Source organism: Acomys minous (genome assembly GCF_964271855.1).
Source record: "Acomys minous genome assembly, chromosome: 11".
Classification (NCBI taxonomy): Eukaryota; Metazoa; Chordata; class Mammalia; order Rodentia; family Muridae; genus Acomys; species Acomys minous.
This window is the reverse complement of record NC_140492.1, coordinates 13,025,971-13,051,754: the sequence shown is the minus strand read 5'-3', so window position 1 is coordinate 13,051,754 and position 25,784 is coordinate 13,025,971. Positions and strand designations below refer to the sequence as shown.

Here is a 25,784-nt window from a genome sequence, read left to right as displayed (position 1 = left end):
CTTTAAAGTAATTCTTGCATATTTAAGAGATAGGACAGGCATTAAAAAAAAAAAGAGTATTATTAGTTGCTGGTTACCAACAGCTCGTCTAAAACAAAAGGCTTAAGGTGCCCTGATCTAGTTCTGTCAGTTATAAGAGTTACAAGGCCTTAAAAGATTCAGCTGACAAGACAGCATGTTACAATGGCCATGACTGCCTAGCAGAGGTGGGACTGGGCTGTGAACCCTGAAGAGCGTCTTTCTATTTGGCAGTGTGAGATGGGTGGTGGCCGAGAGGTCAGCCCCACAGCCAGCGGTTTGCCTCTGTTCTAGATGCAGCCGGCACACTATAGATGCGCTCATGCACCTTTCAGTGGTTCAAAAAGCAAACATGGTGCCTCAGATCCTCTGACATCTCCCACGTCAGGGGGAACAGGCTCCACCAGATATGGCTGGGGTAACGCATGGTTCTTAAAATGTCTCTTTTAATTTATGCTTTGAGATTTTCATCGGCGTTTACAATGTCTTTTGATGGAATTTATCCAGTCTTACCCCTGTCCTCCCTTATGTCTCTCCCCTCCACTGCTATCACCACCCCAAACTTCATGTACTTGCTATGTATTTATATATTATCCAGGTAGTCTACTTGGTGGGGTGCTGCTGCTGTGGGCCTAGGCATATGGCCAACCACTGGTGCATGGGCCATTTAGCCTGGCCTGCACCTCTGAAGTAAACCGACACACCCTTTTCACTAAGCTATCTACTGATGACTGTTCTTCAACCAGGAGTGGGGCTTCCTGAGCCCCTCCAGCACCCATGTTAGAATTCTGACTGGCTTGGCTTGATCTTACACAGGTCTTGTGCATGTAGTCACAGTCGCGGTGGGTGGGATCAGATGTGCAGTAGGCCTATTATGTCCAAAAAGAACCCCTTTGAAATAGCCTTCTGCCATCTTTGGCTCTTAGATTTTCTATGATAATCTGTGAACCATGGGAGTGTGGCATAGATGAACAGTCCACAGTCTCTTATTCTCTGCAATTTGAACTGTTGTGGGTCTCTAAGAGTTGTCTATTGCAAAAAAAACCAAAAAAAACCAAAAAACAAACCAAAAAAACAAAAAACCATCTTGTTTGCAAATAGAATTTCTCTTTCCTCACTTATGAAAAGCTACCAGCACTAGTTCATGTCATGTAGTTCTATTAAGAGAACCCTCTTTTGGCATAACAATTTAATATGTGAACTAAATTATTTAAATGATTTTTACACGAGACAGTGATAAATTCCACATAAACATCTTGCTATAAGCTTCATCAAGGAATTACTCCTTGTGGGTACCAGAGCCTGAATCCAGACAAAATACTAAGGATCTCCATCCCTTTTCTCTTGTCTTACTATCTGGCCATGGCTCACTGTCCTAAAAAAAAAAAAAGTCACCATCAATGAATAACCCAGCCCTTCAAATATCACGTATGAACATGTAGTATGTGTTAATTGATTATTTCCTACTACTGGGCAGCATGTGCCAGGCCTCAGCAGGCACAGTGCACTGCTAGACGCACCTCAGATAACAGCAGCCAAGTCCTGTATAGCAAAAGCACCCCTCTCTGCCGTCACCTGCTCAGAAAGCAGAACAAACCCCCACGGGCTCGGCCTTACATCAGGAACCTGGTTAAGGCTATTAAAGTGATTTGTTTTCCTCCTTGATGTATATGCGGTCCAAGTTTAATAAATATAGAAACTCAGCATTTCTAATAAGACCTTGGTAGTAGCAGCCAGGGTCCTCAAGGGAAAAGCACAGTCTTTGCTATGTCCCTATTCATCATTTTCAAATTAGTTCCTTTATCCAGACAAGAGCCAGACAAGCCAGCATAGTGCGGGAAGCTGCCAAGCCAGCCCTGGGACAGTGGCTTCTCAGAGCCACGCGCTGTTTCATCAGTTCCATTCTTCCTGACAAAGATTTAAGGCTTTAATTTATCTTTTGTGTGATTCACTTGCTGTCCGTCTGACATTGTTAGTGCCTTCTGATCCCTTGAGCATTTAGTAGCATCTTCTTAAAACACAAGGCAGAAAACTGAGCAAGATTATTCTACGAATTTCGACTCCGTGGCTATAAGGGAGAAGATGCATGGCCAAATAAAGCTTACTCCTTTCTCTTTCTCTCCCATCTAATTTTAAAGACAGAAAGTGTTGACTTACAAGCAGGCATTAATCCTCACGATAGTGGGTATCAGGTGAGGCTGTGGATGTTTCTGTATCAGTCATAAACTCCATACCATGTTTTTGTGAACCGTACTCTCTATGAAGGCCTGTGGCTGTTAATCTCTAAGAGGGTTTTGGGGTACAGAGACCATAATAAAACTGATTCCTCGCTCACTCTACCTAGCATGGTGCCACTCACAAATCCTGCCTTAGTGCGACCCTCCTACTCTGCCTACAAGGACTCTGCTTATGAGTTCACGGAACTCTGCTTTGCACTGACCTCCTGTGCAGCATCTGACAGTGCGATAGGGACAAGCAGATGAGGAACTGGAATTTTTTTCCTGCAGTTTTGTTGTTGTTATTGCTTGTTTCACTTTTTCTTGTTGTATTTTATTTGTTTTTTAAGCACACCAACTTGACAGAACAAAAGGGACTTATTGATTCAAAGTAAAATGAATGGACTCTAAGTCTGAGAATGAACTCTAAGTACCAGTGTAGTTGCACATCCCTTATTATCTGCCTAATCTGAAGCTGAGGCAAGAGTGCAAAAAGCTGAAGGTTTATCTGGACTACAGAGGGAGACTGTGTCTCAAAAGAAAATTAAAAACAAATCATAACAAAAGGGCAAAGGCTGTATTTCAGGGGTAAAGTGTCCCCAGCCAAGTGTAAGGTCTTAGGTACAATGGTTGGTACTGCCAAACCACACACACACACACACACACACACACACACACACAGAGAGAGAGAGAGAGAGAGAGAGAGAGAGAGAGAGAGAGAGAGAGAGAGAGAGAGAGAGAAACCAGCCAGCCAAACAAACAAACCCACAAATTGACTTTGATCCAAGGGCCTAGAAAAGTAAATTTTTCTTCATTTATAACTACAACTTTATCACACTATTTTTTAGAGAAGAAATACAGTATGTATGAAGGCACCACAGTAAAGGTCATTGAGAAATCATTTGTTTTCCTTTGGTCTTAGCACTTTTTTTGAATAAAGAGATTTCTGATGCAATTCCTTGTAACTATTGCCTATCTAGAATGATATTCCTTGGTTGTTTTTTTAAAATTCCAATTAGTTTGAGTATATATGCTGGCCCTGGCTATTATGACTAGGTCTGTGTATGTATTTGATGTCAAGGCCACTCCAATTCTATACAAATATTTGTTGAGCCCTAATGTGTACAAAATTATGCCAGGTGTTTCCACATGCCAAGTGACAAATACAAACTCCCAGTAATTGGGATGGGCTGTTCACACTCAGAATCTCATTACTGGCTAAAATTTAGCTTTAGAGTTCCTTTCTGAGCAGTCTAATTGTAAGAAGAAATATTTCTGATTATTACTTTCTTAAAGGAAAAAACTGCGCAAGAGTCATTTTATTTTGTAATTATCATATAAGTCCACTGTAATGTATCATACATCCAAAACACATAATATGTCTTAATCCCAGTTTTCCTATATGTTACATTTGTTTATTTTGACAACCCAAGAATTATCTCATCAGCATTCATCAACTCTCTCCAATTATGCTAACAAAAACAGAGTAACACAAAATGGAAAAGTGATGGGCCAGCCTAGAAGGATGGTGCACTATGGAATTGCCACATTTACTGCTTTGTTCCCAAAATACTGAGTTTTAAAGAAGGACCTGAACTCAAGAATGATGGTTCAAGAGACAACAGGAAGTAGAGCCAGTGAGAATAAATGGATAATAGAAGGAGTGGGGGGGGTATCAGGAATCCAGGCAGAAAACACACACACACACACACACACACACACACACACACACACACACACACACACACACAAAGCCAGGGATGAGGAGCTAGACGATGGTGCAGAAGATATTTAGGTACCAGGGGAGATTTACTCATGCGTGCACCGAGTGTCCACCAAACCCCAGGCGCCTTGCTGTAGAAGTGCTTAGCTATGAAAGGGTAATCCGTACAGCAAGGAAGAAAGCTGATGTTAGGGACCAAGGTGAATGGGGTTGGCTTGGACCGACTGGTATGTGGAAGAGGATCTGTCCTCAGATGGGGATAATAACTGGGTGCATCTAGAAACATTAAGGTTTCAGCTAGTGTTACGGCATGAATAAGAAATGGAATTAACTGATGCACAACTTGATAGCTTAGAGAATTCAGAAGCCATTACAGAGAGAAAATAAGTTTTCCCTGGTATTGCAAGCTGACCAAAATATGTGTAGGAAATGTGATGGTATCGGCAAGTCTGGGATGTGTTGCGTGGATATAAAAGGTTATGTGTTCCATCTGTCCTGAATGGGGCGATCAGGGGCAAGGAAAGGAAAGGTCAGTGGATAGCACGTTGGTGCTGGACGATAATGGAGAAATGCAGCAAGACCTGTGAGTGTTTCAGATATAAGATCATAGAAATAGTTGGGAATGCGAAGGGCACATTATCGCTAAGAGATGAGAGAGGGGAGAACCCGAAACAGAATACAAATGAAGACGACCAGGGAGCAGCCAGCTAGGATTTCAAGTTGATGATAATGACAGGGTGACCACAGGACCCTGTGTGCCTGTTCTCTTCAGGTCTGAGTGTTCCCTCTGGTTTGGATAACATAGTGCATGGCCTCGCTAGGAGATAGAACAATACATTCAAAAGAGAAAAACAACCGTCTCATATTGGTGTTTGTAACAGTGAGGACAGAAAGGAGTCATAGAATCAGAGATGGGTATCAGGTAGGTACACTTACCCAGTGACTGTAATGAATAGACAAGAGACTTGGATCAGAATGCAAAGCCATCTGTCTGGATCGATTTCCAGCAACAAGAGAAAGGGCCACTCATCCAGTGGTTTCCATGGCTGCAGCGGTGTCAGTAAAGTCAGAAAACGTGTAGGATGAAAAGACCAACCCTTGCAGAAAACTAGACCCCAGTAAATAAGAGGTTTTACAAGACACATAAGAATAATCCTTTTAAAATTTAGAAGTCCCTGGTGTGGCTGGGTGATAGGAGTTTGGCAAAATGCTTGCTACACACTCATGAGAGCCTGAGTTTGTTTCCACAGGATCTATGTATAAAAAAATAAAAATAAAAATAAATAAGGTGGAGGATAATTGAGAAAGATAAACCCAATTTTGTCCTCTAGCCCCCACTTACACACACACACACACACACACACACACACACACGACATCAATACTAGAGCACTAATATGGTTACAAATGCATATCTAGTATCTTAAGAGTTTTAACAGCAGCCGTGGGCGTTTCCAGGCTTACATGCCATTATATATGTTTTCTCAGTCTACAGTCAGGTCAGTAATTATAAGTTAGCAAGCCAAGTATCCAACAGCCTATTAAAAAAGACAACAGCTAAGTAAACTTGAATTTCCTTCTGGAGTACTGGTTGTACTGGTTCTGTGGTCAGGGACCTGGGGACAGGATTTGTTTCAGAAGGCTGAGGAAGGATAGGAAAGGGTTAATCAGTGAGATTCAGGCCTCCTCATCTCTCGCAGGGAGTCTTATAGAAGAGTCTGGGGACAGAAGAACCTAGAGGGGACAGGAGCTCCACAAGGAGACCAACAGAGCCAACAAATCTGGGGGGTGAGATGCTGCAGAGACTGATGCACCAACCAAGGACCATGCGTGGTGAGGACCTAGACCGTTTGCTCAGACGTAGTAGATAGGCAGCACAGTCTCCTCGGGGGTCCCATAATATGGGGAGTAGGGGCTACCTCTGACATGGACTCTGGTGTCCACTGGTTGATCACTACCCTCTGGCAGGGTGGCCTTGCCAGGCCACAGAGTAAGAGGATGCAGGCAGTCCAGATGAGACTTGAGAGGCTGAGGTCAGATGACAGGGAAGGAAGGCTTCCTTCCCCATTTCTGAGGACTAGGGCCAAGGGGGAGGGGGATGAGTGGAGGGGGGGTGGGACCAGGAGGATATGAAGGAGGGGGCTACAATAGGGATGTAAAGTGAAGAAATTAAAAATTAAAGCAAAGACAAAACAAAAAAAGTTTATCCCATGCCTGTTCCACATGTGGTACATAGAACAAAGGTACAGAGGTCAGCCATCATGGGGAACCCTTAACGCACTCAATGACAGAAAACTCAGAAGCCAATTCTGCATCCCCCAGACTTTTTGCCTGGGAAACAAGAAAACTTATATGAACTCTTGTCCTCACTGAGAAGTATCTGAAAAATCTACTTTCACTTTCCTTGACTCTGTGTTAACACAGATCAAATGTAATTTTGCAGGGAGGTGGGAGAGCAAAACAATTAGCTGGGTGTAATAATGTGTACAAGCCTTTACTTCCAATACTCAGGAAGAAGAGGCAGCAAGATCTCTGTGAGTTCTAGGCCAGCCTATTCTACATAGCAAGTCCAGGCCAGCCAGGGCTACATAGCTCTCTGTCCTGTCTCTATCCTGTCTCAAAAATAGACAGATGGATGTAAATGGTAAAGAGTGAAAATAAAAGAGTGTAATACACACAAAAAGTCCTGATAATTTCAGGCAGCTGGCAGTGAAATGAAGCCTTAGCTCAGGGATAGAAAAGACAGGATTCCTGGGAAAGTTCCTGCATATTAGTAAGATGGTTAGAAACATTCCATAAAAATGTAGAAAAAAATCCATGGCAGAAGTGAGGCAGCCTTAAGTTTTGTGGTTTGTACGTGGTGCTCTCTTTGTGTCAGTTAACCCTGGGGAGCAGCTGAGAGCATCTAGGAAGGGAAGCACGAGCCTCACATTTTGGGGATGGTATAGCCTGAACCAGGTCATATTTCTAACTCAGAAACTCTGGTTTCAAAGTTTTTCAATTTGAATACGAATATTTGTATTCTTGAGTGAAAGTGGGGGGTCAGATCATGAATGAAGGAGTTAAAACCCCAAGGAAGGGAAGGTTTAAAAAAAAGATGTCTATAAGCAATCATGAAACTGAAGACACTTAACTTCAGCAAGCATTTATGAACTACACAAAGGAAAATAGCTGGGTGGGGGAGGGGGAGGGACCGGGGGAGGGACCTCTCAAAAAACCAAACAAGAAATCCCCAAAAGTAAGCATACAAGCACAAACTAAATCTTCCTTAACAAAAATTTGTATTGAGGTCATGAAAGAGAGTTTATAAGTATTTCCAAATAACAAACTAAAATGGAACCACAGCACTAGTCTCGCATTCCACTTTCTGCAAGAACTACCAAGGAGCCGCTTGTTAGTTGGCTTCAATCAGTCTTCTGGACAGTACACTGTAACGGTTAGGTTACTTCCTGATGGTACCTCTAATACGAACACTAAGTAGCACACAATCACAGCAGCACTTCAGGCTTAGATTTTCCTGTTATCAGCAAGTATAACAGAGATGAGAGAGATCTTTTCAGTGTGAGACCGAAAGATGCGTTCACAGACTAAAAACGCTCTGGACGAGACGGTCCAGCCACCTTACCTGCCGTCCGCATAGTCGGTGTCTGCTCCACCCCACCAGACATCAGAGTCATCCTCCTCCGCGTCAGCAGAATCGATGTTGTCGCTTTCCTCGGCCAACGGGCAGCACACAAACTCGACCCCTCGGAACTTGTCGATGCCACAGGGCAGGAGCATGCCGTAGTCATGCAAGTTAGTGCTCTTCTCGCTGCATGTCTACAAAAGGAAGGAGGAGACGGTGAGAGTGCGGAGAGGCGCAAACTGCAACCTCAGCCAGGGCAGTCGGCACCGACAGACGCGTTCAGAACCAGTTTCAGAACCTGCTGCCCGAATGCATCTCTAACCTTGTCTTCAGCACGGGCTGCCTGGTGTTTTATGTCATATTGTTATCTGGATGTGTGGGCTGGAGAGATGGCTCAGTGGTAAGAAGCACTTGCTGCTCTTGTGTCCTGATCCATCCCCAAAACCCACAGGATGATGGTTCGCAGTCATCACCACCTCCAGGTCTATGGGATACAATATCCTCCTCTGACTCTGTGGCCTGGGTGAACACCAACCATGTGCCTGGGGCATATACATAAATGCCGGCAAAGTGCTCATATGCATAAAATAAAATAAATACACTTAATTTTTTTTATTGTATTGTGATGTTTACAAAGTAAAGGTCAAAAGGAAACTGGTTCAAGAGAGCAAAACATGGGAGCGAACACTGGGGATTAAATGATGCTTTGGGCTGTGATGGCTTGTCAGGAGCTGAGGTCTCCTTACATCCACTACCCACTCTGACCTCCAACCTAGAAGCAGGTTTCTTACACTCGGTTCGGTTCCACCTTATTCTGGAAATTCTGTCTCTTGGGTCATTTCCCACAGTCCCAGTCCCAGAAAGAAAGACACTGTCCTCCAAAGCCACAGAGAAATTAGAACTCTCAACTTCTTTTTCCGTATCTTTCTGATTGCCTGGGATCGGCTAATTTTGCATAAATTGATGTTAAGAGAAAACTGAGAAACTGTCTTCCGATGACAGAGAAAAGATTAATAACTCAACATGCCTGAGGAAACAGTAAGGATATTAAAGTGTATTTTAATCTCACAGGAACCAACAGCTTCTTGTTTCTTAGTAGCAAAGTAGTTTTCCTCTGAAAACTCAGAAGAAATGCAAAGTGAGGCTATCAGTTGAGAAGCTAGGCTTCAAATTAGGTGGTCAGCTTTAAGCCCAGGCAGCTCAACTTCCAAAATCATTTTTATGTAAAAAAAAAAGTTTTGGTTTACGGTGACTCAGAACACATTATCTCAGGAAAGGTAAAAATACTATTAAAACTTTTCCCCCCCTTTCATTCTTGAATCACAACAGGTTTGGCATTTCTGTATCAAATAATTTGCAGAGGAGCCAGGCCTGGTGGGGCAGACCTGTAATTCTGGCTACTTGAAAGGCTACGGTGAGTTCAAGGCCTTACTGAACTATAGAGTGAGTTCAAGGCCAAACTGAGCCTCCGAGTGAGACTCTATTTTGTATCTCAAAACTCAAACTGGAAACCAGGACTGGAATTAAGGTCAGAGAGGGATGATGACTCAGCACGCAGGAGGCGTGGGTTCAATGCCTGGCAGCGAGGAAAAGAAAAGCCACGTTACGGGGTGGAGCTGCCCTGTCCATTGTAGAGTGTGCAGCAGACTGTTGGTCTCCGACTGCCGTGAGCCAATGGAGGTGCCACCTACAGCTAGGACAAGCAAGCATGTTCCTAGGAAGGAACAGGGATGTAAAATCGAGCCTAGTGGTGAACTCCTGAGTGAGATAAAGGACCCTAGTTCTGGAACACTGGTGTCACCATCTAGACACAACCACTTAGGAGAAAAACACTGTAATTCTAGCAAAGGGACAGTGCGGTTTTGAGGGTGATAATTTAAAAAGTGACACTGCACTCCACTGTCTTTAGCATTCCACTGATTTAGCTCAAAGCATTGGCTAGCACTGGGCTGGGCACACAGCTGCAGATTCGCTCACTGTGGAAAGGAAGGCTGCAGGGTAGCCTGGTGAATACACACCTGGGGGGCGTGACTTACTGACTGTGGCCTTAGAGGTGGTGTTGGGCATGTGGCTTCCCTGTCCTACCACTGCATTCACCAGTGGCTAGTTAAATTATGCAAACCACGTGGGACAAACACAACAAAAGAAAATAAACTGAAAAAGATGTGCATCTTAAGGACACACCTATTACACATGACAGTTCTTGCTCATTTGAAAAAAATGTGGCCCAAACAAACAACTAGTGAACTCTATTTCTACTGTAACTGTTTATGGGCAGAAAAGCACCAACATGTGCACAGATAAGGGACACAGCAGCTCGAGGGGATTTCTGCTCAGTGGCCTTGCAAAAACAAAAATAAACAAACAAACAAATGAAACTCTAAAAAGTAAGCTCGCTTTTTAAACTGCCTATGTTACTTGTACATAGCTTCCATACGGAACTGGTTTGCCTTCAACAACCCTCTAAAAATGCCTTTGTATGCCCCCCAGGAGATCTCCCTGCAAAAAAGAAGTCGCAGGCTGGTTACCTCTTTGGCCACTGTGTGCCAGTGAAGGTGGGTCTCGCAAACATCCATCCGCTCCTGGTGGAGAAACTTGCACTTGTCTGGGACGAGAAGGGCATCGCTTACAAACTCACCAACTGCAAGAGAGGAAAGCCGCTCTGCGTCACTCTGTGTGCAGCTACTGATCTCACCACGGAGACACAAAGGCCAGATGGAGGTCAGAGAACTCATCCAGCTTTTTTTTTCTTAAATATATTTATTAATTTATTCATATTACAGCTCAATTCTTATCCCACCCCTTGTATCCTCCCATTCCTCCCTCCCTCCCATTTTCCCCTTACTCCCCTCCCCTATGACTGTGACTGAGGGGGATTACCTCCCCCTGTATATGCTCATAGGGTATCAAGTCTCCTCTTGGTAGCTTGCTATCCTTCCTCTGAGTGCCACCAGGCCTCCCCATCTAGGCGGCATGGTCAAATAACACACCCAGCTTTTAATGCCACCAAGACCTCAGGATCTTTAGGATGGAGGGTCAGCCTCTTCAAACCCCCGACTTCCTGGCCACTGTGACCTTATGCCCACAGCTTCCCTACACACATGGCCTTGATGGTTCTAAGTTCCCTACATATTCCCTCTCCCTTACTTAATCCCAGTTTCTGCATCTACAGATAAGAGCTGCACAACAAATCACTGATATTCATTGTCAGGAAGAAATAAAATATAAAAACGGACAGTTTCATCTTGAGCAGTATGAATATTTATGTCTATTTCTGTATTTTGGAAAAAATTTTTTTTTGGAGAAAGGGTTTCTCTGTGTGACAGCTCTGGCTGGGCTGGGCTCTCTTTGTAGACCAGGCTGGCCTCGAACTCACAGAGGCACACCTAGCCTCTGCCTCCCGAGTGCTGGGATTAAAGCATGAGCCACAGCGTATTTTGGAAAATGTAAACTGCTTGCAAACTATTAGAGACGATAGCATTTTAAAATGTTAAGCCCCAAACAATTTATACATACACAATGAGTATTATGTATGTGTTTATATAAGATACATGGCAGGGATCGATTGCATTCCAATTATGGAATCTGTTTTCTTTGAACTTTACGTTTCATGTGAAATGTCCCTAGGCATGGCTGGCACTGCAGAGCTATGTTATACAACACCCTCCCTACACTCACACACTCACCAGGGTGACAGACAGATAGACAGAGGGAAATAACACATTAAGCTGTGAAATTAATCTCTCTTGGTTTTTTTTTTCACTGTGGTATCCCTATACTTTAACACAAAATCTGCACACAATAAGTAATAAATATCTGTTGAACAATGAAGAGGTTAAATTCTGTACTAGACTGAAACAAGTCTGGTCCAGCACGGTGAATGAATCTGCCTGGGTGCACTAGGGAGGGCCTTCACGTAGAAGGAACACTAAAGGTTAGCCTAAGTGGATGAGAGAGGGGGGACACCATGAAGGGAAGCCTCACAATGTATGGACAATATCTCATTTATCATCTGAACGTCTCTGCTATAAATGTAAAATTGTCTGACAAACACAACCTGAGGAAGAAAGAGCTTATCCTGACTCATGGTTCAAGGGTATAGTCCATTGTGGTTGGGAATTAGAGACAGGAGGAGCCTGAAACAGCTGTGATGTCACGTCCGCAACCAGGAAGCAGAGAATGATGAATGCAACCTGCGGCTCAGCTCCCCCCTTTCCACTTATGCACTCCAGGATCCTGGCCAGGGAACGGTGCCACCCACGGTGGGTGGGCTTTCCACCGAGTTACCATAATAAGCTAATCAACCACACGCATGCGCAGAGGCCCGCCTCCCAGGTGATTCTAGACTCTCTCAATCTGATGGCTAACACTGACTATCACACTATTACACTATTACACCCCTATCCCTGACACAGCTCTTGCAAATATGCTCATACTAGAGAAAGGGAGTGAGTGAGGGGGGACAGGGGAGGGAACGGGGGGGGGGGGAGGGAGGGAGAGAGGGGACGGCAGGCAGTTCAAAACTTCACACCTGTGAAAAAAATAAAGCAATGTGAGCATCATGCATCTCACTCCACAGAGCCATGAGGTCATCTATAAATCCATTTCCCTAGTGAGAAACCTCTGCCAAGAAACCTGCCTGTGGCAACGTGCACCTCAGGAGATTATAACCTAGCTCCAGAGCTAAACGGATACAAACTATACGGAAAGAAACAGCAATGCAAATGGTATCATACTTTCTCTTGCATAGAGTGATAAAAAAAAAAAAGTAAACGACAACAATAAACCAACCGACTCAGAAAAGTCAGAGAGTTCAAATAAAAGGCAGTTTTCCCCACCTTTCCCAGGTGAACTACTCAGGGTGTCTGAGGGCAGTTAATCAATCCTGGCTGCCGAAAGAACACCTAATGACTCGGGTAATGCAGGACAAGGCTACAGGAAGCCAGGGTGACCACAGGCCTTAATTTAGCCATCTTCCTTAGTTAGCACAGCCAGCCATATTTGTAACTGTCCAAAATACTAAGTGACGTTTTTCTGTTTCCTAAGTAATCGTTGGAAAGATTAAATAAATGCCTGGCCTAAGACTATTAATATTGAGCCCATTTGTGAGAAAATCGAAAGCAAATATAAGATGTTCTAGACTGTGGCCTAAATGAGTTCTTTGGGTACAAATAGAAAAATTAGTGGGAAGCAACAAAATCAAACTCATCTGTTTGCATCTGTCCATGGCTATATTGCAATGCTGAACCAGCCACTGAAGGATACCGATTTCAGGACAATACAACGCCTGTCCACAGGGCAGCCACAGCACTGACTGCACTCTAACAGCTGTTCTATTTTAAAAGGATACTGGAATTTTTAATTTGCAAGTATTTTACTTAATACTGCAAAGATGAGTGTAAGTTGCTGTTATTGCCTATAGCTAAAGGAAACTGCCTTAGCAAAGGATAATACTAGTTACTTAAAATGCCCTCGAAACAAAAGGCAAAAGGGCAAGCTCATCGTGCCCTACCATTAAAAGGAAATTTAGCAATGGACAGCGCTTCTTATCTTCCTTTGAGGGTTGGGGAAGCCTATTAGAATGCTACTCATCAGGAAGGTTAAGAGGTTAAATTATAAAAATCTCTCCCAAAGTTGAGAGGGGGGGGAGAGACACTAGAGAGATGGCTCTGCAGATAAGGGGCATACTGCTGTTGAGTTCAGCTCCTAGCACCCACACTGCAGCTCCATTGTGATCCAACAGCTCTGGCCTCTGTGAGTATCTGCCTCCCCGTGCAGATTGCCACACACTGAGACATACCCACAAACACATAATTAAAGATGAGATCAAACAATAAAAAATTCTTTGAGAACTGACAGGATTGAAGCCTTTACATAACTTTGTAAGAAATTCATTTAAAAAAATCTTTGCTAGGACAGAGTTTAGTTTTATGGGAAATCTGTGTGTTTTGATGTAAACTTACAGCAATATGAAAATTAAAATTTACTGATTTTTTTTTAATATCTGTGATAGGCATAACATAGGGTTTCCATACTCAATGATGGATGCTTTAGGTTGTGGATTCATCCTTAAAGTGCAAAAATTTCTTAACAGAATTCAGATGAAGAAGGATAATATTCAAAAACAAGTGAAGACCCACAATGAGAAGTTATGCTCATGTGTACATATCATCTAGGAAATCAGGCACCACTTACTCTAAATAGAAAAGTCTGCCCTATACACTGGGCATGTTTATTGGTAGTCATGCAAACTGTTTTTATGTGGAAACAAAATTTCATATTTAAAGCACACATGCAAATTTCAGTGGAGAGAGGGTTTTTAAAGTAAATAAAATGTGGAGCTGGCTGCTCGGTTGAAGTCTTGGCAAGTATGCAAAGATGCCGAATTCAATAGGGACCCTGCAGGTTTCCGCTCGACAGCTCGCTGGTGGTCTGTGAGAACAAGTGTCTGGACTAAATTGTCTCATTTTGTAGACAGGTGGGAAGAAGTCCAGGACAAGTGGCTTGCTCTTAGAGCCAACAGACTGCAGAACTGAGCTGAAATTCCCAGTGTCCATGCTCTCTACCCTCCAAGCAAGTTAGCGTGACTCATTTAAACACTGGCCACAATCGTTTATCTGGCCACTTTCCCTTGGCTTTTATTTAAAAAAAAAAAAAAGATTTATTCTAAGCCTGTGAAATACTTTAATGTTATGATCTACAATGTGCTCAATGTAGCAATTAAAAATAAAACTAGACTAAAATTATGCAGTAAGCCAAATAAACTGGCTGGGAATCCATTCTCCGCTGCACCAATTAGCACGTGTTGGACAGTGGCTTGAACATGGTGGGACTGTGTGACACCATGAGACCTTTCCGTACTGCCATTATTAAACAAATTTTCTCATGCTCTGTGGTCCAGGGTAATGTATAACCTTAAGTCCATGCTCCAGGCAGAACGGGCCAAGCATTGGAGGTTTTCTGCCATGAAGTTTCCCAGTGTTCCTAGGGAGGGAGACATCCCCACCTCTAGATGACCCCCACCAGCAGAGTGCACGGGTTTTGTTTGTTTGTTTGGCTGGTTGCTTTTATTCTCCTTGCATTAGCTCCCAAATTGAGCTGCAAGGGAGTCTGGAAGTATTTTCAACAGAGCAAATTGGTACCTTTGCACAAGAGAATGGAGACTTCTTTGAGGAAGGAAAAAGTGTTAATGGCTAACGAAGCAGGCGAAAAGCAGATTCTCCAATTCTTTGAGGTCAAAAGCAAGGATGCATTTCCAGTTTTTGTAATATGCCTTCCCCCAAAAATATTATTCCAGAAAAGGAAGAACTAGGAGTATAAACACCCACTACCAGAGGCATGAGGAAACCCCACCCGTCCGTCCCACAGGGACAAATAAGAGGGAACCAGTGTGAGGCAATTCAGTAAAATTTCTCAGAACTGAGAATATTTTTGAGTCAGATGGCTTTCTGGTTTCAAAGGTAAAGCTGACATACACTTACCCTCTGAGGCAAAGTGATCTCAGACAGAAACAAAGATACTACAGCTGGGGTAAGATGAGACCTCAGGCGGTATAGTACGTGGCTTGCAAGCACAAGCCTGTGAGTTTGACCCCTAGAACTCACTCAGAAAAAAGAGCTGGGTATGATATGAGCACGTTAGTTATAATCCCAGAGCACGGGAAGAAGAGACCCCTCTAGGCTTGCTGGCTAGCCAACATAGCGTGCTTGGAAAACACCAAACATGAAAAGCACCATTTCAGAAAACAAGGTGGAGAGTACCTGAGCAACGTCAGCCATGGTTGTCCCCTGACCTATATGTACGTACATGGACTCACAGGCACAGACGCACGTACACACGCACACACCCATCCATCCACACTCACTTCTATGAGTTCTCGAGGGTAGAATAAGCAGCCAGAATCATAGGAATGAACAAACCAAGAGGTCTGAAGGCCACTGGATTTCTGCCTCCATCCTTGTCTCCTAAGCTGGATGGAGATGATCTTCTAAAAGGGGGTGGTGGTGGTGGGGGGAAGCTGGCACTGGGATAACTGAAAATGGCAAAGCCTCGCTCATATGTGAATGAGCCTGCCTCACCAGCCAGGTGACATGAGAATTTCAGGAACTCTGAGCAGCATCCTGGAACGTTCCTTAGGAATTCAAAGCAGCTTCTCCCACTGGCTGCAGAACCTTGTGATAAGAGCCAACTACAATAATCACACTTTTAGTTTTCTGAGAGGGGACAAGAGAATACATGTAACCAACCAGGTCACACATTCAGGAAACAGTAGACCTAAGAGAATGAAAGGAGTTAGTTTCCATGAGTCATTCAAGAAACTCTCAAGAGCAAAGGGGCACCATGGATAACTAGTACCTTTTCCCTAATAACTACCTGCCAGCCATGTCTCATATTAGTAATAGCTACAGTAGTAAAAACAGTAACATGTACCCATCGGCACTCCTGCAACTGATGTGCCAGCTGCAGGGAAACAGGGGCATATGTATTAACCCTTTCTATGGCAGCCTCACAGGGGAAGTGGTGCTAGCGTACACTGGAATATCATTTGTGAGATGGTAAATAGCAGCACCAGTCAACACTCTGGAGCAGAGTCCCCAAATGAGAGCAAAGAGCCTCCAAATCTCACGACTGGCAGCGGCTCCTAACAAAGTCCAGATATCTTCAGACACCCTCCCCTTATTGGATCTCAGACTCACCTCTTCACTTCAGGTTAGTGACATTTCCCTTAGGGCTGAGGAAACAGGAAAGGCACAAAAGACACAGTGAAAAAGCATTCGAGAGGGAAGAGATAAAGAACAAACTGTTAGCTGGTAAGAAATATTAGGGAGAAAATGCGGAGGGATGGGAGCAGGGACTAGTCTCAGGGACAGGATGCAGAATTTAACTGGGTGGGGAGAGTGACTAGGATGCTTGAATAAGTTGGAAGAAGTAAGGAAAAGAAAAGAAAAGAAAAGAAAACCTCCTAAGTCAGTCAGAAAACATTCCAGCCACAGAGCAAGGGGTGCAGAGTCCCTAGTAAATGCATGCTGATGAGCTCAGACAAGAACAGAGGGTGGAGAATTCTCAGAGAAGAGTAAGTTGCAAGAGATGATGGGGTGGGTAAGGGCACACTGCATGGCTTTCAACTACAAAATGGAACAGCACTGTGGAGAAACACAGGAAGACCTGAGGTTTTCACAGTTATTAGCATCATAGGGGCCAAGGATGGATGGAAGGAAGCCGATTAGGTTGGGGTTCTTGCAATTAACTATGAGAGAAGAAACCATGTCTCAGATCAGGATGACAAGCAGAGACTGACACTCAAATCTAAGGGATCCGGTAGAGAAGAAACAAAGCCTGCTCCTTCTGACTGTGCCAAGCAGAAGACCCTTCACACTGAAGAGGATGAACAACATCAGCTGTTTCTCACTTGTCCTCATAAATGTAAAAACAAGCAAATAACCATGCCATACTTATGTACACTACTACATATGTATGTATTAAAATGATAACTACAGCCCACAGAAATCTTTACTCATATTTGCTTGGAAAATGTACTGACATCCTCTAACCTGCACATGCTGACAAGAAGCTGAGCTGCTCTGGGAGGCATTTCTATGGCAGGAAGTGGCCAAAATGGTTCTCAAGCCACTCTGCATGCAACAAGAGTTTTTGCTTCATAGTGTGGGTCACTTCTGGGTTCTCAAGAAGAACACGTGATTAAATTACACGGTTGGGTAAAGTGACAACGCTGTCACACAGCATGTCACTGTAACTATTACAATAGCTGGCAGATGGGTTTCTTTAGAGAACTCCTTGACAGATGGCAGAAACTCAGTGGATGGCTCAAGACAAGCTAAAAGCAAAAGATGTGAGCACTACAAGTTTCGTTTAGCTCTTTCCAGACTTATCCAAGTGAGTTCAGACAGACATACGCACCATATGCAGACATGCACTCACTCATGAATACAAAAAAACAGTGAGATGTGTATTCGAAAGGAAGAGGCGAACCGGACCTCTCTATAAACAACACTGGTCTTTGGAATAATAAGGATATTTTTTCAAACTACAGTGACCAAAAATGGTTAACAACTTGACGATGTTTAAAAGCTTCACACAGGTGCTGTAATTCTGATACTGGTATGAGTGCATTCCAAAGTAAATGGTGGAGGCAAAGAAGGTGAAAGCCAGCTCCTCGCAGGGGACTGAGGGTACACAGAGGAGAGCAGGAGGTAACAGAGTAGGTTTGGATCAACGGGGCGAACGCCTCCGCAGGCCAACAGAGCCACGGAGAGCTATGGCAGCACCTACAAGAGTGCAGAACACAAGGGTGGAGAGGGACGAGCGGGTGTCAGTAGCAGTGAGGGCAGAATGCCTAGATACTGGATTCTTGTATTATTCTCCAAGAACAGGAAACAGGCAAAGCAAGAGAAAACTCCATACTTGGGCCAAACTGTCAAGGTCACTGAGAGACTAACAGCTAAGGGGAGGCTCGGGGAGCTGAAGTTTCTCTGATGTTTCAACGCAAAACAATGTTTCCCTGGATGGAGTCCTAGAACAGAAAAGGAGTACTGGACAAAAGCTAAGTGTAAACAGAGTGTGGATTTCCGTTAAAAACACATCAAAACTGATCGTCTCATTGGAGCAAGCATTATATTAAGATGGGCAGTCACCACGGGGAAGCCAACCAGACAGCAGGTCTATAGAAGCCGCCTCAACTACCATCTTTTTTTTTCTCCTGGCTCTTTTTTGTGTGTGTGTGTGGGGGGGGGGGTGGTCAGGGGTAGGTTGTAAGTCTAAAACTGTCACAAAAGTAAAGTCAAATAGAAAAAAAAAAGTCCGTGCATGAAGTTTTCTTGGTTTTTTGTTTCTTTAGTGTTTGTTTGGGTTTTGGTGTGTGTGTGTGTGTGTGTGTGTGTGTGTGTGTGTGTGTGTGTGTGTGTGTGCGTTTTGAGACAGGGTTTCTCTGTGTAGCCTTGGCTTTCCTGGAGCTCACTCTGTAGTCAAGGGTGGTCTTAAACTCATAAAGATCTGTCTTCGTCTGCCTCCCAAGTGCTGGGATTAAAGGCATGCATCACTAGCCCCCAGCCATAAAGTTTTACAAAGTTATTATAAACTTATTTGCCACCTCATCAATACTGTGATCTTCGAAAAGCATATATGAAATTACTATGGCTGACAAGATTTGGTGCTAGAATGGTTTCACTTTGTTTCTAGCTTGCAGAACTTGTCTAGAAGCTTTCTAAGCAAAATAATGTGCGTGTGTGTGGGTACGTGTGTGTTGTAGCATATGCCATTCAAATTCTTTTTTTTCATTTTTTTATTAATTTATTCATATTACATCTCAATTGTTAGCTCTTCCCTTGTATCGTCCTATTCCTCCCTCCCTCCCACGTCCCCCCTTCTCCCCTCCCCAGTGTCTGTGATTGAGGGAGACCTCCTCCCCCTATATATGCTCTTAGAGTATCGAGTCTCTTCTTGGTAACTTGCTATCCTTCCTCTGAGTGCCGCCCGGCCTCCCCATCCAGGGGAGGTGGTCAGAAAAGGAGCAAATTCTTTTAAAAGAGTCCAAAAGTTTTTTTTTTTTAAATCACATATCTGTGAGCAATAAAGGAAATTCTTTGCTGTCCAAATTCAATTTTTTCCTAGGAAGGAACTAATTGGTCATAGATAAGAAACCTCACGTCTGACGAGGCTCGGTGACGGACCCTAACTGTCAGGCAGAAGTTTTCTTCCCAGTACAGAGTTCCTTCCCTGCCCGCTTCTTTACCAAGAAAGTTGAGTGAGGTAAGCTCCTGATATACGCTGTTTCTGCTGCCTCTTTTTAACTACATTAAGCAGTGATAGCAGTCTTGGTTTTGACAATCACCAGTCTTTTGTAACGTGTAATGACTCCAGCTTTTGTTTTGAAAAAATGTATGATATATTTCTGTTATGTCAAGTCTTAGTGTGAGGTACACATCCCCATCCACACACATGTGCAAAATTAAAAATAAAATAAACCGTAAAAGAGGCTTCTAAATTTGTAGCCAACACAACAAGAGGGATGTGGTGATTCCATACAAAAACTCTGTTTCTCTTCTCCAACGGCTTTGTTTCGATTTCGGGTTTTAGAACTTGCATACACATAAAATTATCTTGTGAATGAGACTCAAATATGACATACATTTATATTTCATATATACTCTATACGCATGGCCTACCGGTCATTTTATTCAGCATTTCTATTTTTTTCCAGTATCTTAAACACCCAACCTTCCTGTCTCAACTTCCATAGTGCTGGGCTTACAGAAGGGACCGTGCTGACCCTCCTACAATACCTCTCATAATTTTGTGCATGAAATAATTTTTCAGTGTGGGATTTTCCCGATTGTGGCATTTAAGAGTTACACTGTTAAAAAAAAAAAAAAAGCTTACAGGCCAGAGAAATTAAAAGAAGAACAAAAACTAAAATGGAAATGTGGCATAATTTGATGCACTGGTAAGTGAATACTCAACGTCACTGAGTGCCACTAAATGCCACCCTGCCCTGGGGCCGCATCCATGGTGGATACACGAAATGAGGCATATTCCACACAATGTTGCCGAACCAAGGGCAGCCTGCTCCAACAGAAACATAAAGTAGGTCACATGTGTGGCTTCAGCCACGTTTAAAAAGCAGTATGTATTTTCCCATATTTTTATATATATTAAGTTGACTTTAGTACCATACTTTATTTATACTGGTATATTCTATATTTTGCCTTTTCAGTGTGAAATCATTACAAAAGCGGTTACGAAAGCATGCTGTATTATCCCGTCGCGCCACTCTCCTACACATGGTGCGCCTTTAGACTTGCAAAACCGTCTGGACTAGCTTGCAGTACAGCCACGTGTGGCCGGTGGCCAGCAGTGAGCACAAGAAACCTTGCATAGCATTTTAAAGATCAGGACTATCTTTTGAGGCCCCATGAGTCACGTGCAGGCATGCAGGGGTTATGATGGGAGAACATGCGAAGCCCAAGACAGGCTTAGCAGAGAAACAGGAAACTAAACCTGAGTAAAACTGTGCATTGATAATGTCCAGGTAAGTTCAGGCACTGCAAGGTACCTCCAGGATTCGGTTTGTTACCTCCATAAACTGCAATTATTAGCAAACTTGCCTTCCTGCCATTGCACTTGCTACAGCTCTGCTGTTATACTTCATATATTTATGGATATGTGACTAATTTAGATGTGGAAGCCTAAGGGCGGCTTCCTCCAGGCCTCAGCCTCCTGTAGCTGAATCCAGCCTTGTTTCCTAGGAGCTGAAAAGCAGACACTACAGGGACACCCTCCTAAATGATGTTGGTTCTTGAAAAGACAAATATCTTCACTGTCTGCTTTCTCCTGACACTTTCCTTTTTTTTTCCCTACCTCATTAAAAAATTTCAAAACAACGTTTAAAAAAAAAAACACAGATGTAATTAATTAGAGTTATATGTGGTGCTTTAAACAAAGAAAAAAGACAAAACACATAATTACTTACAAAATGCCAACTAGGCTGAGGTACAGTGAAAGGAGTCAACTACCGGTCATTAGCAGAACCTTAAAGCCTACTGGGAAGTGAAAGTACATAGGCTGCTCTTCCACACCCATATTCAGAACCCCCTGTGTGAGCAGGCTATAATCAAGAGAGGAAGAGGCACTTAGTCTGAGGTTTCCTCCAGAGCTCCCGCCCTGCCCTCTCCAGATCCTGCCTTACTTTTTCCAACCCTTGGCCCCTGGCCCCGCATGCTGCCATCAACAACTGCTCTTTCGAGGTCCACAACAAACGCTTTGGTCTCAGCCCCCAGGTTCCCTGACCACGCTATCACACCCCTGTCCACCTTCTCTTCGGTCTTCTTAACCTGCTTCCCTCAGTCCAGACAGCCCGTGCGGGTTTTCTATCTTCAGCTTGTCCTTTCTACTCCGCTTCCCCGTCTTGTCTTTTAACAGTTTTGATTACATAAAGCTCTGTCCTTTGTTCTCCATTCATCTTCTGTTGTCACTCGGGGACACTCACGGCCCCGTGCCTAAGGATTCCACAACCTCTCTCTACTCTTCCAAGGTTGACCTTCCACTTGACATTTCTAGTCACAGGCTTGACACATCTACGTATAGGTCATTGCTTTTAGGAAACGTACTAGAATCCGGGTGTCCAACCAACCTTTCAAATCTCATGGCTGTACACAAGGAATACTGGCTTATTTCTTATTGGTTCAAATATTTTATAAGGAGAAGGAAGAGAATTAAAAAAAAAAAAGATGTCACAGCACTTAACAACTAGGAAGAAATGAGGCCACACCACTTGAAACTGGCACAGGTCTTAACTGGGCATCTGAACACTACTGTCAGCTTGCAGAGGTCTGTTAAAGCACAGAAAAGAGAATTAGGATTCACCATTGTCCCGGCAGCACACCGAGGGATGTGCAAACCAGCTTCTAATAGAATTAAAAGGAAAGCAGGGAATCATGATGCATCAAGCTCATTTAGAAATTACCCATATCCTTTCCGAGTTGTGTTTTTACAAACATGGTCTTTTCAAAGAGGACGAGCCCACAGATAATCAGGAACCTCTTTCTGTCACTGTGCCACGCTGGTCTTAGAAATTGCCTCTCAGATTTGTAAACAAGGCTTAGTTTCATTATTGCAAATCAATTTCCTGGAGCTTATCACTCCTGAGAGAGCTGAAATAATTGAATTTCTGGACTTCGACGAAGGAAGGTTTGGGCAAGAAATAATTATATTAGGGCTTCAAAAGGTGCATCCCTGACTATGCTTTAGCAACAAATCCCCCTGGAGGAGTCTGATTCACTTCTTAATGCGGTGTTGTATGATGACAAGTGAGTTCTATGTCTACAGCTGCTGATGCAAATAAAATCTAAGGAGGATGGGGAAATCTCTGCTAACAGAACATAAAGCCAGCAGTTAAGGTTTTACAACGAATAAATAAGGGCTTTCAAGACTAAAGGGGATATAGAATGTTAATACATAGCCAGAGCGCCTCTCTCCGCACAGGCCCTAGGGATATCTGCAGTGAATTACGGAGCCATGTATAATTTGAGACTTTTTGTTGTCTTTGTACTCATAATCTAAGTAAGAAAGACCATTTCCAAGCTGACAAAAATCTTGTGTCACTCAGCAATAATCTTCTTTTATCACCCCAACTTCGATCACAGATGTAAATAAATGGAGGTTTCTGTTTCTTTTGCCACTTTTTCTGCTTGATTGAATTTGATAATGAAAATGCCTGTTCCTTTCAGAGGGAGCACAAGCGTCATTCAGTTCTTACTTGCCAGGCAAAGAATGGATGCATTTGTTTGGGTGTAAAAATCATTTGAATATGCAAAATAATTTAAATATGCATCATAACAAGCTGCAACACATTAGGCACATTCGTGCATGCAGCAGTTTAGAATTCTCTTCCTCTGTAAAGCTGGGCATCGAATGAAGGTGTATTCCTGCTTCAGACATCTTCAGAGTCCACCCATCCTCCCCTTTGCACAGGGTCAGCCACGCCTTACTTTCCAGGCTGGGTACTCAGGCAGAAAGCAGTGGAACAGTGCCAAAGCCCGTTCCTTTACCCTGAAGTCTTCCAGGTCAACAATCCAAAGTCACATGAAAAGACTAACTTTGGCTTACTTCTCCAGGGAGCAGATATTCTGAAGAGCGAGCACTCTGAGCAAGTAAAACCGAGCCTTTAAATGCACTTAAACAAAGCATCTCTCAAAATAAAGATACAGGCAGAGTGTTTGAAGAACTTAAATCTCTCATTTAAACACTTAAAAAGGCATACACTATGGGGCTAAGACTTACAATGAATTAAAGGGGGTATCCCCCTTTCAAATAGTCTGATTCCTGCCTTGATAATGATGGTTAAAAAGCACATTCAAGGAAAGTTGTCCTGAGGATCTGAGTTGTTTTATCCCAGAAATGTGTGGTTTTGGAAAAGCATTGAGAGGAACTGACAATAATTAGCAAAATCTTCTAAGGAAAGTGTGAATGAAACAGACCTTCCAAGAGCATTTACATTAGCTGGCTAGAAGGGATTTGCGATCTAAATTTAAAGTACCAAGTAAACTGTAGAAATGTGTCCTTAAGGTCACTTACCAGGGAGGAAAGTTAAGCCAAAGGTCACTTCCTACTCTTGCCCTGACTCAATGTCACATGACAATCTGCATGTTCATTTGATCCTGGGATTATATTCGAGCCATTTAGCTTTCTCCAAGCCCTTCTTTTAGTTTCTAGGGCAGGAGGGATGGATCTGTATATAGACGCCTGAAAACCTGCACTTTACAAGCCTTACACAGTAGCCTATCTCTTTAAAAAGCCAGCTGAGTACAAAGGACATCTTTGATAACAAGTCCCATGTCAACCAAACATTCAACTACAACAATAAATAATAGGTCATATGTGTGGTTTCCTGAATTTTAAGCATTGGTCATTCTTGACTCATTAGGCAACTCTCGTTGGCCTTCCTCTTACAGTAGGCAGCCTTCTGCGTTTCCCTTGCAGATGATTTAACTCTCCTCCTTCCAGCTATAACTTTAAAAATTTTTATTTGCATGTGCACACAGCACGCACGCTCAGGCAAGCAAATGTCACTACACACGTGGAGGTCAAAGGACAACTTTCAAGGGTCATTTCTCTCCAGGATCTGAGGATTGAACTCAGCTTTCTTCCCAGCCTGTGCACAAGCATCTCTACCCACTGAGCCATACTGTTTGTCTCTAAGTTACTAGTTTTAGCATAAGCCTAAGTTCTCCTCACAGAATAACAAAATTCTAAAATAGAGATATCTATATTTTAAAGAGATACGTTGCCACAAGTCTTATATTTATATGGAAGTATCCACAATGCTTTTCAGAAGTCAAAATTTAAGAAGGTGTTAATTACACATTATATATTAAAATTCAGTACAAGAATGCTTGCCAGATACTGGCAGCAGAGCTCTTGGTTTTAATTAGTAATTGTGCAAAGAACCAAGAGTCCAAGAGACTTTGATAAAGGGAAGGAATCAGGCTAGGGGAGTGTACATGTAAAATCTGCCCCCATACTCACCCACCTACACACCCCTACCTGCACATTTTTCAGAAGACTGAGAACAACTCTATTCTTTGCCTGTGCCAGATTTTTTAATCACCTCAAATGGTATTCAGCAATAAATTAAGTGGTAATAATATCATACTCTTTAAGCATGATCCGTTTAACCTAAAAATAAATCACAAAATTATCATTTATTAATGCTGTTTTGTTAGGAAGTGTTAGAGCTTGAGCCCAGGACCTCACGCCTGGCAGGGAAAAGGCGAACCTTTTAGTTATATTATCCACTGCTCACCATTTATTCGTAAGGAACTTGCACACACTTTCCCTGAAGTGTCCAAGGAAGCTATGAGCCAGTACCCCAGACATCACACAGAATCTGAGACTCATCCCACAGAGTGCATCGATGGGATTTCCTGGCAAGTATGTGTTCTGTATAAAATGAATAACCAGGAAGAGGTGCTGTAGAAAAGCACCAGTATTTAGGATTTCTAAAGTGGACAGCAGTACATGAGCCTGCGATGGGAAACAGAATTGAAAAAAAAAAATACACAGAAGGAAGAAGACTACACTCAACAGAACTTGATAGCACTGTGTAGTACAAAGGACAGAAATGCGTTCAGAGAGCTAGTGGTGTCACAGATAACTGGAGCTGAAGAGATGAACTCCTGATAATGGCTCACTATGGAGCAAGCCAAAGGCTACGAGGCACTGATGGGACCTGTAACCATCACGTACCACGTAAGGAGGAAGAACTGTAAAGCTCACGAAGTGCACGGGATCAGCCTACTCATACGAGGGCCAGAGAAAACGTGAGAAAACATGAGAAGCCTAGACATTACTGATAAAGGAAATCAAAGGGCCAGTAGGGCAAAGGTCTTCATGAAATCAAAGGTGAGCCATAAATAAAGAATGTCTGGAAGGAAATACAAACATGCAGGCCGGCAAGATAGCTCATGAGGTCAAAATGCTTGCCACACAAGCCCGGTGACTTCATTTTCATCACTGAAAATTAGCTAATAATGGAAGGGAAGACCTGACTCTAAATTATTGTTCTCTGACCTCCATATCTGTACCATGACACAAACACCCATGTATACACACTATGAGTACACACACACATACACACACACACACACACACACACACACTTTTTCCTTCTTTTCCAATTAAAAAAAAT

The 25,784-nt window shown here is 43.1% G+C and overlaps 1 protein-coding gene across 6 annotated transcripts in view; it reads right to left on the bottom strand.

Annotated features, from left to right (window-relative positions):
• The window catches only part of APP (amyloid beta precursor protein), a 216,219-nt gene that overhangs the window by 110,081 nt on the left and 80,354 nt on the right, over positions 1 to 25,784 (bottom strand). For all 6 annotated transcript variants that reach the window (XM_084802345.1, XM_084802346.1, XM_084802347.1 and 3 more), the window contains exons 4-5: positions 10,111 to 10,223; positions 7,583 to 7,776 (exon numbers count right to left, since the gene is read on the bottom strand). In XM_084802345.1, the coding sequence (XP_084658471.1) occupies positions 7,583 to 7,776; positions 10,111 to 10,223 (307 nt within the window). The remainder of the gene's footprint in view (positions 1 to 7,582; positions 7,777 to 10,110; positions 10,224 to 25,784) is intronic.